The sequence below is a fragment of the Delphinapterus leucas genome, chromosome 19 (genome assembly GCF_059928025.1).
Source record: "Delphinapterus leucas isolate spDelLeu-1000000601 "Yukka" chromosome 19, BTC_Dleu_Yukka2, whole genome shotgun sequence".
Classification (NCBI taxonomy): domain Eukaryota; kingdom Metazoa; phylum Chordata; class Mammalia; order Artiodactyla; family Monodontidae; genus Delphinapterus; species Delphinapterus leucas.
Window position 1 is genome coordinate 59847670 of NC_143147.1, and position 15803 is coordinate 59863472.

At 53.2% G+C, this 15803-nt stretch overlaps 1 protein-coding gene across 1 annotated transcript in view; it reads right to left on the reverse strand.

The window, feature by feature from the left end:
- Positions 1–53: 53 nt before the first annotated feature.
- Positions 54–15803, reverse strand: part of CCDC40 (coiled-coil domain 40 molecular ruler complex subunit) — a 42448-nt gene continuing 26698 nt past the window's right edge. Inside the window, exons 11-21 of the mRNA XM_089901837.1 lie at positions 15459–15702; positions 15196–15378; positions 10560–10805; positions 9379–9592; positions 9058–9220; positions 8789–8969; positions 8587–8678; positions 7047–7167; positions 3765–3953; positions 2039–2197; positions 54–992 (exon numbers count right to left, since the gene is read on the reverse strand). Coding sequence (XP_089757963.1) covers positions 747–992; positions 2039–2197; positions 3765–3953; positions 7047–7167; positions 8587–8678; positions 8789–8969; positions 9058–9220; positions 9379–9592; positions 10560–10805; positions 15196–15378; positions 15459–15702 — 2038 coding nt within the window. The 3' untranslated portion in view covers positions 54–746. The remainder of the gene's footprint in view (positions 993–2038; positions 2198–3764; positions 3954–7046; positions 7168–8586; positions 8679–8788; positions 8970–9057; positions 9221–9378; positions 9593–10559; positions 10806–15195; positions 15379–15458; positions 15703–15803) is intronic.

The window sequence follows — 15803 nt, forward strand, 5'->3', positions numbered from 1 at the left end:
AAAAAGGAGAAAGCTTTCCAAAATGACATACAGAAGCCGGACCCTGTGGCCTTGTCAGGTGGAACCAGGCACAGAAAGCCCGGTGCAGCGGTGTCAGAGCAGGATTGAGGGCCTCCTCGCTTCTTTGTGGGTTTTGCATTTCTGAAATGTTTTAGAATAAATACGATTTTCTCTCATATTCAGAAAAATAGTTTTATTTTTCTGCTGAAAGTTTAAAATTACTTTGTAGAACATTTTCCCTTTAAACTGCAGAGAAGGCATAGGTAGCAGGGGCTCAGGAATCAGAGTGTGGGGGGAGGAGCCCTGGCTGGAGGAGAGGGCAGGACAAGTGGGCAGACAAGGAGGTCTGTGTTCATGCACCTGTGTGGTCTTATCTCAGGCATTAGGCTTCCAGATGCAGCCAGGGTCCCCCTGGACTTGCTCGTGTAAGATGGGAATCTGGATTTAACCCATGCTGGGAGTGGGGGCAGGAGCAGAGACCTGGGTTTCCAATTTTACTTGGAGGAGTAAGCCCAATGTGGGAATATGGGTTCGTGTTCACTGACACTGCCTTTGCAAGCGGAAGACTCACCGAAATGCAACTGGAAACGCTGACATTTGACTTGGTTTAAACTGCTGGGTGGCTAAAAAAAACCCATTCCTACAATGCTGGCCTGTCTGTTTCTCTTAACTGGTGTCTCTGAGGGTAGAAAGATTTGAAGCCCCTGATGATACACAAAACTGATCTCCTCCTTGGGGTGGGCGCTCTAGGGCCCGGATGACTCCAGCCTGTTGCTGATGGACCGGCTGACCTTGAGCAGGGCCTCCTGGAACTGGGGGTACTCGTCCTTCACGTGGTGGAGGATGGTGCTGATGCTGGCCAGGCGGTCATCCAGCCGCTTGAGCTCTGCCAGCAGTGACTGCTTATTGCGGAGCAGGAAGATGTAGCGCCCGTCCTTCACGGCCTGCAGGTGCTTGAGGCGTGACTGCAGGGCCACGAGCGTGGAAAGGTTCTTGGGTGGGACAAGAGACCCTGTGTCAGGCTACGCACGTTAAAAAGAGGACACCCTCTGGGCTGACACGAGCTCCAACTCAAGGACATGCCGGAGGAGAACTTTGCAGGAATGAACAGCTGAGGGTGCTGAGTCTCCAGCTCCAGGCAAAAAGGCTGACATGCACGGGGTGGAGCCTGGACGCTCCCTCCCCCGCCATCCAACCTGCCAGGGGCCAGGCCCGGCGCCCACCACTCCCATCTCAGCTGGTCAGGCCCCAAACCCTGCAGCCCTGCTTGACCCCTCTCTTCTGCTCACACCACCACATCCAATCCAGCAGGAAATCCCACTGGGGCGACTTTGAAATTATACGCAGAATCTGACGGCTTTGCACTAGCCCCAGGCTACCCGCGTTCCGTGCTGTGTTCCGTGCGTCCCCATCCTCCTTAATTACCATCATGGCCTCAAACAGGTTCCCGTGTCCACTCTTGGCCCTCCCATTCCACACTCAACATGAGAGCCGAGCGATCCTGATAACCCCAAGTTACTCCTCCCCCCCAACCCCCTCCCTGAGGGAGAAGCCCCTGGCCATGGTGGTGCACCCCCAAGCGGTGCAAGCCCAGGGGCCCCAGCAGTCTCCAGCTCCTGCTGTACCTGGGGGTGCTCGCTCCCTCGCTCCCTGCAAGTCTTGACTCCAGTGTCGCTTCCCCTGTGTGGCCGTCTCAGACCACCCTACTTACAAGTGCAGCCCCCACCCACCCGATGCTCCTTCTCTGCCCCCTGTTTCTCCGGAGTATCTATATCACCATCAGATATATGGTATCTTTTTTCTTATTCGTTTTGTTTCTCACCTGCCCTCCCGCCCTCAGAAGGAGGGCAGGGATTGTCACCTTTTCTATTCTAGTCTGCTGCCCTGGCACCCAGGACAGTGCCGGCCCATGGAGACTTCATGGGAAACATGAGGTGGATGACAGCACCTCAGCTGTGATCAGCCTGGGCTTAGCTGGGCCGGAACGGGCCTTGCTGCTGGGTTCCTATGGCCCTGGTGGCCCTGGGGACTTGTGTACCTGTCGCTTGAGGGCTGCCAGCTGGTACAGGTCAGCTTCGAGCTCGTCGGCCTTGGCCTGCATCCTTGACAGCTGCTCCTGTTTCTCCAGGAGGGAGTCGCTCACGGATTTTTGAGTTTCTTCCAGTTCTAGGATGGTTTGGGTGCACTCCTCGGTGGCCTGGGGGGGTTAGACAGGAGCATCCTGGGACCCTGCCCACCGGTTATTCAGCCGACAGAGCAGAGTCAGGCTGGGAGGACCCCAGGACCCTCTATGCACATGATCCAGGAGGATTCCCAAAAAAGGGGTGCAGGAGAGTATTGGGGGTGGGGAGGCCAGCAAGGGATCCCTGGCCAGACCCTCTGTGGGGTGGGGCGGAGAGGAGTCCGTCACCAAGCTGGGCAGAGGAGGCCCCTGGGGAGCCACGAGGTGTTGAGAGGGATGGACACCAGGAGTGGCCAACGTGGCAGAGAAATGCACAAACCAGGCCCGGAAAAGGCCCCTCTGCGCCTCCAGTAACATCCAAATGAGCAGTTGGGATCAAGTCTGTCATTTTCAGCTACCTTCCCTCATACAGGACTCCCCCTACAGGGGCTATTCCAACATTCTCCATTCAGTCCTCTGCGTGATGCCATGAGGTGAGGACCCATTTCACAGGTCAGTAAACAGAGGCACAGAGAGGTCAGACAACGTGCCTGAGCCATGAGTGGAAGAGCAGGGCTGGGACCCACGGAGGGGCTGGGACCCACGGTGGGGCTCCGAGGCCGCTTTCTGTCTCATGTAACCCTCGCCTCTCAGGGAGGGGCCACTGCTCCTATCTCCACTGGCAGACGAGGAAATTCAGGCGTGGAAGGTTTCTATACGCACTGAGGCCACACAGCTGGTCAGCAGGGGCTGAGGGAAGTCTGAGCCCACAGCCCAGCCTGGTGATCACAAAAGGAGGGGGCACTTGGGCCATACAGCTGGTCCCTTCTCAGGGCAAGGCACACACCACATGCTCAGTCGATGTGGACTGGTGGACGGGGACATGGGCTCGAGTGGGTGCCCTCCACGTACCCGCTGGCCCATCCCCACCACCCACTTGGGGTCAGTGACACAGGGACTCGTGCCCTTCACCAGCACTCCATACTTCCCTGATGCCATCTCTGTTAGGCAGAAAGGGGCAGAAATAGGGCCGCCTCCAGTCCTGAGCTGCACCCTCCCTATACAGATCTTCTGTTAAACCCAAGACAAACTCCCAAAGAAAGCCCCAATCAGAGCAGGACGTTAGGGGCACTCGGGAAGCACCTACTGATCTGACACCCACTGTATCTTGACCCAGAACCAGCACAGCACCAGAGCCTGCTGTGAGGCTCAGGCTTTTGTCCCCAGCACAGAAGAAAGCAGCTTGTCTGATTCTGCACCCGAGCTCCTCCCATCACCCCCAGCCCCCACTGTCACTTCTCTGTCTCCTAAAACAGCCCTGACACAGCAGCTGTGACCATAGCTCTGGGAATGAGGGGCAGAAGAAGAGGCGGTGAGGCAGGTGGGGCAGGGAGGGACCGGCCGAGAAGCAGGCAGGGGCCGGCCGAGAAGCAGGCAGGAAGGACAGAGTGAAATCGCAGCCCAAGCTGGGGAAAGTACATCAGAAATATGGCCCTGGCCAGTGATGCCTGCATGCCTGCCAGCGGGGCTGGTGACACAGGCTGACCACCTGTGGACAGGTGGTCCGCAGCGTGGTCCCTTCCCAGTCGCTCGGCTCCCCTACCTTGTGAATGTCCCTGATCTTCCGTCTCAGCTCGGTCTGCTTGCGGTGGAAGTCTGTGCGGGTGAGCAGCTTCTTGTCCATCTTGCACTGCCCCTCGGCCCGAGTGGAGATGGTCTCTCTGCGTGCGACAGCCAGCTCCATGTCCTGGATCATCTTCTCCTGCTGCTTCAGCAGTTGGCCGTGCTTGACCTGGGCGCACAGAGCAGAGGGACCTCCCACCACATCCAACTGAACCATCAGGGAACCCACAGGGGTGATGTCCCCAGGGGAGAAAGGAACCTGGGGGCTTAGTCAGCCGGTCAGAGCGATTTAAGGTCCATGTAAAGAACACCAGGCAAACAGGGCAACACTGAGAAACCGTCAGAGACCGGGGCAGGTGGGGCGACATGAGGACTAGATGTGGCCCAGGGATGAGTCCTGGAGCAGAAGAAGGACATTAGCCAAAAAAAAACGGTGAACTCTGGTTAGAATTTGTAGTTTGGTTAACTGTATTGCACCAAGTTTAATTTCCTCATTAGGAAAAACGCACCATGGTTTTGTGAGATGGTGGTGTGTAGGGCCTATAGGGCCTGGGGCTGGGGGCTGGGTCGTGGTGGGAGCTGGGCTGCGAGGGGCTCCAGGGAGCTTTCTGCAGGGGTGGACGTGCTCTGCGTCTCCATGGGGTGGTGGCTGCATACGTGTGCACTGGACGTTTAAAATAAGTTCATGTTACTGCATGTAAATTATTCCTCAATAAAGTTGATTCAAAATAACAAAAGGATAGACAGGCAGGAATCCCCAAGTTAAGTTAGGAGTGGTGGTGGGAGGCCTAGACCACGAGGTTAAAACAGAGCAAGGGTGACAGTAACCAAATGCTCTGCGCTGGCACGAGCCCGTCAAAATAACTGTCACAGCAGAGCAGAGATGCAGGACAAGGATGGCATCCTCATCTCCATCCATGTGATCAACGTGGCCGTTCAGATCAGTGAGAGAAGCACAGATCATCTGATACATGCTGCTGGCATAACTCACTCCCCAGCAGAGGGAAAATACAGATGGACCCCTATTCACAACATATCCCCAAATAAATTCCAGGTGGATTCAAGATCTAAGTATGTGCAAACAATTGACAAAGCTCAGGAATCTGTTTGTGTAACCTCAACCTGGGGAACCTTCTTAACAGTACCGGAGACCCAGGAGCCATACAGGAAAAGACAGATACACAACTAAACACTAAACACATTCTGAGCGGAAAGAGACCATAAAAAAAAATGTGTAAAGGCAAGCAGTAGACCAGAGGTAACGTTTAGAATAGGTATTAAAGACAGGGGTTATTAACCCCAATATACAAGGAGGTCCTAAAAATTGCTAAGAAATAAGAAACAGGAAAATCAGGCAAAGATATAAACAGGCAACCTCCCAAGGAGGAAACGCCAAAACACACACATAAATATACACACCGGCACACGCGTGTGCTCAATCCCCCACGTGTAAACCAGCAACGCAAATCCACTGAGAAACCCCTTTTCATGCAGTGGGTTGTCAAATATTATAGACCGATAAACAAATGAGTGAGTTTAGCAAAATCACAGGAACAAAGTCAATGTAAAAAAGTCCGTTGTAGGGGCTTCCCTGGTGGCACAGTGGTTGAGAGTCCGCCTGTCAATGCAGGGGACACGGGTTCGTGCCCCGGTCCGGGAAGATCCCACATGCCGCGGAGCTGCTGCGCCCATGAGCCATGGCCGCTGAGCCTGTGCGTCCGGAGCCTGTGCTCCGCAACGGGAGAGGCCACAACAGTGAGAGGCCCGCGTACCACACGCACACAAAAGAAGTCCATTGTATTTCTGTACCTTAACAATGAGAAACTGGAATTTGAAAATTTTAGAAAGTACCATTTACAACAGCACCAGAAAACACGAAACACTTAGGTATAAATCTAACAAAACATATGCAAAACCCGAATGCCGAAGACAAAAACACTAACAAGGGAAATCAAACAAGACCAAGTAAATGGAGAGACAGATACACCTGCTCATGGACTGGAAAACTCATCAATGCTAAGGTGTCAATTCTCTCTAAATTGATCTGTAGCCTCAAATCCCAACCATGATCCACGCAGGAAATTGACAGGCTGATTGTCAATGTTTTTGGAAAGGCAAAAGATATTGAATGGACAAGACAATTTTGTAAAAAAGAACAATGCTGGAGGAATCACATTGGACAGAGCCACAGAAATCAAGACCGTGTGGATTTGGGCTCTTGGATCAGTGGACACAGCAGAGGGCCCAGAAACAGACCCATGAAAACAAATATGGTCACTGATTTCCACAAGGATATCATTGTAACAATTGTTTTAGTGACAAAACAACAAACTGGAAACATTCTGAATCTTCACATCAACCTAGGAATGTTTCATTAAATTATGTTATATCCATAGTATATTCTGCAACTGTTAAAGAAAGAGAATGTCTGGATTATTTTTTAAAAAATAAGTTGCTGAATTATATGTACTATTTTTGTTACGGAAAACAAAACAAAACAAAACCACAACTAGGGGGCAAGGGGGCGGTAGCCCCGTCCGTCCATGTGTGTGTGTGCACATGCCTGTGTGGCTGTAAGCTCTGTGGTGGAGGGTCTGACCTGCTGCCACTTCTGCGGTTTGAAAAGTCCGTTAGATGGAGTGGTTTTCTAAAACTTAGCGGCAGTAGATGCATTTGATCAGAGTTCCTCTGGGCTCAATAGCTAGCGGGGTTATTATCAGCCACGTAATTATAAAAGTGATGCCACATTTGTTTTTATTACCTGCTCTCATTTGTATCCTTAAGGCCCTGAACCTTTGGCTCAGTGACAGCCTGTGATTTAATTACCAGCCTTTTCTCAAGGGAATGAAATCCAGCTAAAGATGACAGTAGAGAGAAAACATGGCTCGGAATGAAAAGGTGGGTGTGTTCCTTGAACCCTGTTACTGAGTGAGAGTCTTTCTGGTCCAACAGTGGGATACATCTCACAAATGGGTCGTGAGATTGGTGGGGGGCGGGGGTCACAGCCAGCGTTTAAAAATACTGGAGTGCATTGCTTGTACAGAGTGAGGGTAAAATAGTTCATGAATACTGTGCAGACAGCTGTGTGTCCTGTAGCCCTTTCGGTGCAGTAAGAACAAGAATTGGACAGGCCCTGATACAGGAGGTCAGCAAAGGGAACAGCAAGTTTCCTTGTGCTTGGGCTGCAGGCCGCTGTGCTGGAGTGGTTTCCTCCCAGGACCCCGAGCTCCCAAGCTCCCCACACCTCCCTCCTCCCACCCACCTTCATCCTGTGGATCTCGGCCTTCATGGCCCGGATCTCTGTCTGGCCCGTCTCGGAATCCACTGAGGCGCGCATCTCTTTTGCCAGTTGGATTTTTTTGTCCCAAAGCATGATCTGGTGTCTTTAAGGGAAGGAGAGGCAGTGTAAGAGCTGGAGAACGAAGGGGCTTTCTTTCTGATGCTTTGGTGAGCGCTGCGTGCTGTGCTTGGGGTGGGCACCGAGCACAAGGAGCAATGTCTGTAATGGGCTACGGGAGACCCTCGCCTTCCCGTCCATGAGGGGCGCCCTCACCTAGCAGGTGGCCTGGTTAATTTGCAGGCACCCAGGCAAGGGTTTAAATAGAAACAAATGTTACCATTCTGGGACCAGAAGGTGAACTCAACCCCAGTGCCCACCACCCTCACTGGGGGGCCGGGGCAGGGGGCTGGGGCAGAGGAGAAAACAGATATGTAACTTTAGGAGAAACTGAGAAAAGCAAATATAAGTGATAGAATTTGATATAAGAAGAAGTCAAAAGCCTAGATAGACCAAGAGCCTGAAAGCTATTAAAATGTTAGCAAAGACACATGCCCCCCCACCCCCTGTGGTCTGAATGTTTGTGTCCCCCCCGCCCCCAAATCCACATGTTGGAATCCTTATGCCAAGTCTTGGGATGGTGATGAGGTCATGAGGGTGGAACCCCCATGAATGGGATTAGTGCCCTCATAAAAGAGACCCCACAGATCTCCCCCTCTCCTGCCACCCTGTGAGGACACAGCAAGGAGTCTGCAACCCAGAAGAGAGCCCTCACCCGACCATATAGGCACCCTGATCTCGGACTTCCAGCCTCCAGAACTGTGAGCAATAAATTCCTGTTTATTGTTTATAAGCCCCAGTCTGTGGTGTTCCGTTGTAGCAGCCTGGAGGGACTAAGATCCTCTGCAAGCTCCAGGTGGTGTTATGTGTAGATTCTGTCAAACCACAGGGAGGGGATGATCCCTTTGCCACTCAGCCCCTTGGCAATCACATGGCACCAATCAGGGTGCCTGCATACAGTACCCGCTCAAGAGCCCTTGCAACTGGAGATACAGATCTACGTGCACCAATGAGGAAGGACATCACAGAAAAATATAAGGTTACTTCAAAGGGGGACATAGAGAGCAATCTCATTTTTGTTAAAAAAAAAATGAAAGAAATACACAGAGAAAATGGTAAAGGAAGAGGGTGGGATTAAGTGTGAGTCTCCTTTCTACTCTGCACACACTGTTACAGTTTAAAATGCTTACTGTTGGGTCTGGATTACTCTTACAATCAGGCACCAGAAAGATCATACAGTTTTTATAAAGTCTGTCCCAAAGGAAGCCACTCTATTTCCAGCCACCACGATCATGGGTTTGGTGGGAGGGCTGCCCCGAGCTCAGGAGACAAGAACCCCACTCTTCCCCAGGATCCCCCTCGGGTTCCAGAGCCGCCCCCACCTCCCGGGCCGGTTTACGTGGACAGTGGCCTCCCACAGCTCCGCGGGGCAGCAACCCTGGGACGGGACGTGCCCGGCACTCACTCCGCCTCCACCAGGCTGTTGAGCACGGCCGCCTTCTCCTCCCTGAGCTCGTTCAGCTTCTCCTGCATTTCGATGGTCTCTCGCTCCGAGGCCTGCATGGGGAGGGGGCGGCTGAGGGTGGGGCTGAGGGCAGGCGCACACCTGTTCCCCCGCCTCGCCCCCTGCCTGCCCACCACGGGCGGGAGCTCAAGGTGGAGCCCACCTTGAGCGCACGCACGAACTCGCCCTCGGTGGCCAGGTTGCCCTGCTGCAGCTCCTCGGAGCTGCATCGGTTCTGGTTCATCAGCACGTTGAGCTTCTTCAGGTCATTGTCCAGGTCCCTCATGTGCCGCTTGATCTGCTTCTGCTCTTTCTTCTCCTGGTCGATCTTGTCTGTGGGGAGGGCGGCCGGGGGTCGGGGGTGGCCCCTGGGGGTTGTGATCTGGGTCTGTGCCCAGAGTGCCCCCCGGCCCCGCCGACCTTCGGGCACCCCCGCCCAGCCAGAGGGGGCCGAAGGGGACAGGGTTGGTGCTCAGACACCAAGCCCCTAGGAAAGACCAGCCAAGCTCAGGGGCAGGGCCGGAAAGCAACGACCCTGACCACCAACAGGGGGGTTTGGGTGGCCCAAGGGCAGGACAAGCAGGCGGCAGGACCTCTGGGAAGAAATGGGCATGATGTGTTCAGGCCGAGTGGGCCCTGGACACCAGACAGCACTTCCTGTGGGGCTGCAGGGCTGGGCTGACCAGGTGGGACCAGGTGGGACCGGGACACCACAGCAGGTGCTGTGGAGCGGGGCTGGGCAGGGGAGCTCACTTTCTATCCGTAGTTTCTTCTGCTCCAGGATGTGGATCTCCTTCACGGACATGTCCAGGGAGGCCAGGTGCTCCTCGCGCCCCTGCGTGGCCGCCACCATCTCCTGTTGCAGCCGGAGCCAGGCCGCCCGGGCCTGCGCCACGCCGGCGTTGTGCTCCTCGGCCAGCTTGGCCAGCCTCTTGATCTCCAGCTCCAGGGGCCCCACTTCTTCCCCCTGAAAGTGATGTTCACCAGAAAGAAGAATGAGCCTCTAAACCTGGGTGGGCTGCCGAGGGTGGGGACCCCTGAGATCATGTGTCTGTACGACGAGTAGGGGATCTTTACTCAGAGGGACCAGGGACCCTGTCATTGGGTCCCTTCCCCTGAGGGCCCAGGCCATATGGACTGACCTGCTGTGGGAGATATGGGTCTGGGGGTCTGTGACCCCTTCCCCTCCCTCCACTGGCCGGGCCCCACCATGCCCCAGTCTTGGGGCAGGGGCAGCAGGGCCTCTGTCGCCCAAAGGGGCTTTGCAAATTGTCTTTTAACAGCACACTGTCATGGGTTAGGGTCTTTACTCCCTTGGAATCCACGCAGGTTGCAGCTCTGACACCGCACTCTGGTGTCGAGGTCTACCTAAGAATGCGCCCCCAGCTGCCCATCCTGTTCTGGGACTTGAAGCTGTTGGTGGGCTCCTCAGGTCAGCGATACCTGGAAAACCTGTAGGACTTCAAGCCCCAGACTCATCAGACCACTTCACTTAGAGCTGCAGTCAGTGGCTGAGATCCCGCCTGCTGCCTATCTTCGCATAGCCCGTGGGCCGCACAAAAAATCAGAAGAGAATTTTGTGCCAGGCGGAAGTTATATGGAATTCAAACTTCAGGGGCCCTAAGTAAGGTTTTACTGCACACGGCCACACCCGTCTGTTTACGTACTGCCTGTGCCTCCTCATAGCCGCTGGGGTGGGGGATTGCAACAGAGACCATCTGGCCTGTAACACCTGAAATACTATCTGGCCCAGCAGAGGTCTGCAGACAGCCCCTGAGTCAGAGCACTTGGCACAGACACGTGTGCTTCACCTGTATGATTGGCGGGACAGGAACGCGTGTGTCCTACGTGAGTTCGTTTCTGAAAATCAGAAGTTCCTGAAATGGCCAGGCATGGACATCAACCCGAGCAGCCTCCCGGCCCCGGGGTCTTACCCCGAGTTCAGAGATCATGTGCTCCAGCTGCTTGTCCAAAGAGCTGATGAGGCCTTGCTTTCTCTCAACCAGGACTGTGCGCCTGGAGATTTCATTTTCACTGTTTGTGATGAGGTCGTTGACTTTTTTCACTTCCTTGTCCAGCTCAGCCAGTGTCTTCTGATGCATGTCCAGCCTGCAGCTGGTGTTCGTGATGTCCAGGGTGGTCTGAGCAATGTCACCATCAATTTTGGAATGATGTGTCACCTGAATTAGCAGAAGGAAACATGTCTGAACTTTTTTTCTCTCTCTGGGAGGCTCCAAATGAGCTGGTTGGCTTCTTGTTTCCTTGATCATCCAGGTATTCATCTGGAGAAATTCCAAAACATAATCAGGAGAGGAGGATGTTGGCTTTCTCTCCACCTCATGACCTGTCAAAGGACCTACTTGTTGGAACCCTAATGATTTCTCACAGAAAAAGAAAGCTAACATTATTGTCTCTTCTTATCAAACAAACAGTAACGTGCATTGAAATGGGGAAATGTGAAAATACAGATGATCACCCATAAATCTGCCACACAGTTAGCCAGCATCACTATTTAGAATCTATCCTGCCTTCCTGACTTTGTATATAAACCGCTTTGCCCCCCCACCAAAAGAAAAACAGGATCACACTCTACATATAGGTTTGTTAGCCACTTTGCAATTTGACAACTTTCATGTCATGTCATTTTTAATAGCTGTGTAATACTCGGTCATATTTGTAACAGAGATTAGGAAGCAAGTCACAGCTGTCCCTGGGAATGTCATCTGTTCCACAATGATCATGGGGCACTGCTCTTGACAGCTCATGTGTTTTGGTGAGGAATACCAAGGTGCCTGCCTTCTTTGAGCTTGTCAATCTCTTATCAACATTCCAACTCTAAATGATGCTGTGACAAACACCAACTTCTAATTTCTATTTGATGGGACAAATGTCCTTACATTTCACTGGAAAAGCTGGACACAGTCCTTAAGAGAACAGATTGTACTGTACTGGGGCTCTCGCCAACCTTGGTTCTGCGGGTGGGAGCTTCAGCCCGGGGCAGAAGTGCCCAGGGCTCCGCAGGGCTGCCACTGTCCTGAAGGCTGGGCCAGCCCACCCTGCCTCCTCTGTTGGCTTCCGAAGACAGATTTGCTCCACTCTTTCCTACCATGGAGGGTGGATCATAAGGATACTTGTGAGAATCAGGGAGGGAGGCAGCTCGGGCTCACTTTGGGATCAGGGCCCCTTTCCCCGAGCTGTGGCTCTGCCTTGACCTTGCTAGCCAGTCCCTCGCCGTTGGCTGCCCACTAGTTCCTGCCCACGAAAATCCTCAGCTCTCTACCAGCCTGTGGCTCCCATCAACTCCTGGTCTCCCAGGGTCATCTCTGCCCCTCCCCACACGACCCCAGCTGGCTCTGTCACACATGCACTCTCTGACCAGCCATCGTGCATGGCTTTCCAGAACATTCCTAGGTTTAAAGCCAGACCCTGCCAGCATCTCAAGTCACCCAGCTCCTTGCGGTCACACCTTGGTCCCTCTGGCCCCTCTGAGCTCTGGCTATCCACCCCTCCCTTTCTTTGCCAAGACCACCCAAGGTCACTGGGTCTTCACAGGGGCCCTGCCTTCCTCTCTACCCCAGTGCTAGCCACCCTGGAAGGGCTTCAGCTCCTAAGTCCCCTTTCAGCCACCAACCAGGCCAACCAGAGCACCCCGACCTCCCCTCAGTCCCCTCGGGCTGTTTGTCCCCTTTGTTGAGACCACCCTGGCCTCCTCCTGGGACATCAGTACTGCTCCTGAACTAACTGTGTAGGCCCCATGGTTCACCTGTGCCTGCCCTCCCTCTGGACCCAGCTGCGTATGATTCTGTCCCTCCACAATCTCTGCTCCTTGTCCCAGATATGCCCACCCTGTCTGCCACCAGCCCACGGGGTGTAATGAGCAGTTTGGGAAAAGTGCCCCCTTTCCAGAGCTGGACTTGCATCTGCTGGCTATTGTTGCAACAAATGCTGGCCCAGGACCCTTTACTGCCCTCCTGTGGACATGGGTGGTAGTACATGGGCTGCCCACCAATTGTTGTAACAAATGCTGGCCGAGGACTCTTTACTGCCCTCCTGTGGACATGGGTGGTAGTACATGGGCTGCTCACCAATTGTTGCAACAAATGCTGGCCCAGGACTCTTTACTGCCCTCCTGTGGACATGGGTGGTGGTACACTTGCTGTCCACCAACTGTTGCAACAAATGCCAGACTAGGACTCCTTATTGCCCTCCTGTGGACATGGGTGGTAGGACATGTGCCACCCACCAATTGCAACAAACGCTGACCCAGGACTCTTTACTGCCCTCCTGTGGACACGGGTGGTAGTACACCTGCTGCCCACCAATTGTTTCAATGAACACTGGCCCAGGACTCTCTACTGCCCTCTTGTGGACATGGGTGGTAGTACACCTGCTGCCCACCAATTGTTGCAACAAATGCCGGACCTGGACTCCTTATTGCCCTCCTGTGGACATGGGTGGTAGGACATGTGCCACCCACCAATTGCAACAAACGCTGACCCAGGACTCTTTACTGCCCTCCTGTGGACACGGGTGGTAGTACACCTGCTGCCCACCAATTGTTGCAACAGATGCTGGACCAGGACTTTACTGCCCTCCTGTGGACATCGGTGGTAGTACACATGCCACCCACCAATAGTTTCAACGAACACTGGCCCAGGACTCTCTACTGCTCTCCTGTGGACATGGGTGGTAGTACACCTGCTGCCCACCAACTGTTGCAACAAATGCTGGACCTGGACTCCTTATTGCCCTCCTGTGGACATGGGTGGTAGGACATGTGCCACCCACCAATTGCAACAAGCGCTGACCCAAGACTCTTTACTGCCCTCCTGTGGACACGGGTGGTAGTACACCTGCTGCCCACCAATTGTTGCAACAGATGCTGGACCAGGACTTTACTGCCCTCCTGTGGACATCGGTGGTAGTACACATGCCGCCCACCAATAGTTTCAACGAACACTGGCCTAGGACTCTCTACTGCTTTCCTGTGGACATGGGTGGTAGTACACCTGCTGCCCACCAACTGTTGCAACAAATGCTGGACCTGGACTCCTTATTGCCCTCCTGTGGACATTAGTGGTAGTACATGTGCCGCCTACGTGGGTGGCTGGGGAAGAGGGACACCTGGGGGCCAGGGGACCGGCCTCTGTGGTGCTGCAGCAGGGCTGGGCAGGTTTACTTCACACCCACCACACTCCATAGCTTCTCCAGTACACACTGCCCCCCCATTTTTGCTCCCAGCAGGTAGTCTTGCCCCCACTTCCCAGAATAAGAACTGGAAGTACTCCACTAGCGTCAGCTAGGGCATCTCAAGGAGATCCAGGCAGGGGCGGTCTTGGTTCCAGCCCTGTCTCTCCAGTTCCTTAGCACACCAGGCCGGGAGCGAGCTGGTCTCCTCCCAGGTGTCTGGGAGGGGTGAGGTGCTTCAGGCTGCTAGCCAGATAGACAGCAGCCCCGAGGCAGGGGGTCACCTCACAGGAAGAGCCAAAGAAGAAATTATTTAAGTAACAAATTGCTTTTCTAAGAATACAGGGACCCCCCCACTCAGAGAAAAGCAAGACCCCTGGGGGAGCAAGAGAGAGCTCATGACAGGGGTAGGGGTGGGGTCCCCAGGCCAGGTGGGCCAATCATATTCACTCAGGACCTCCAGGCACACCCTGGGGAGGCAGAGGCTTGGGCAACTCCACAATCCACTTAAAATGCTCCTACCAATTTGACCAGGGTTTCTGCTGCAGCAATTTATCCTCAGACATGTGGACAAAGATGTGTGAGCAAGCATGTTCAGTGCTGAGTTATTTATAAAGTTTAAAACCTAGAAACAACCTGTGTGTCTAATGAGAGAACTGTTGAACAAAACACATACATTTGTAGGATGAAATGTGATGCATAAGTGAACATGTACTTTTTCTAAGAATATTTAATGGAAAATGTTACGTTGAATGAGGCCAATAATGTAAAATAAAACATTACATACATAGTGAAAAATTCACTGACAACTACACTTGTTTGTGCACTTTTCTCTCTGTGTTATAGCTCATTAAAATTAATGTAAATGGATTAGAGTGGATTAAAAACTGGTATATAGTAAGAGTCCTATGTCCTCTAGGGTTGTGTATGCATAGGTGTCTTCACACATGTGTTCATGTATGTGAACATGCACAAATGTGTGCATGTTTGCGTGTGTGAACAAGTGTTTGCTCACATGTGCACATGGGGATGTGCATATGCACGTGTGTTTCTGTGTGTCTTTGTGTGTATGAGTATGACCGTGTGTGTTTAGAAAAATTTCCAGAAGGAAATACACCACAATTTTAGAAGAGATTATCTCTGGATGGTGGGACTGCAGCTGTCTTATTCTCCTCTTATGCCTTTTTGTACTTCTAGGTTCCCCACAATAAAAATGCATTTCTTTTCAACTAGAAAAAAATGAAAGGTGAATGAACATGCTGAGTGCCCCTTGCTCCCGCCCATTCCGCCACATGTGGTCTGTTCCCCACGAGAGGCGCCCCAATGCCTGCTCTCCCTGGGGGCACCTGCCTTTCGAGGCCCGGGTGTGTGCAGGTGGCATACCAGGTTGGTCTTTTCCTTCTGGAGCTTCAGGATGAGCTGATGGAAGTACTTTGTCATCTTGTTGGAGGTCACGTGCTCCTGCAGCTTCTCCACGATGGAGGCATCCATCTTCCTCCCCAGCTCCAGCTCATGCTGGATGGTCTGGTGGAGAGTCTGCAATTGGCCTATGGTTGCCGTGTATTCCTGGAAAGAAAGAGCCAAAGGGTGGGTGCTGTGAAGGAGGTCGGGGAGGCTTGCCCTGCAGGTGGGAGACATGACCATACCATGTGGGCCTTGCCCAGTGCGTCCTCCGTGTCCAGCAGGGTGAGCCTGTAGGTGTTGAACTCATTCTGCAGGGCCTCTTCCTTGGCCAGGCACTGCAAAGTCAGTTTCTGCATCAGGCTGGTTTCCGTCTCTGCCCGGTTCAGGATACTGGCCAGCTTCTCATTCTTTTCTTCCTCCTTTATGATGGATTTCTTATAGGCTTCGAGCTCGCCATCCATGGACTTGACTTGATGCTGGCATTCGCTGCCAAAAGTGAAAGAGCAAAGCTAGGACATCGGAACATCAACGTGTATGGTGGTACCCTGCTCAGAGGAAGCTCACAGAGTGGAGAGAAAGAAATTAGG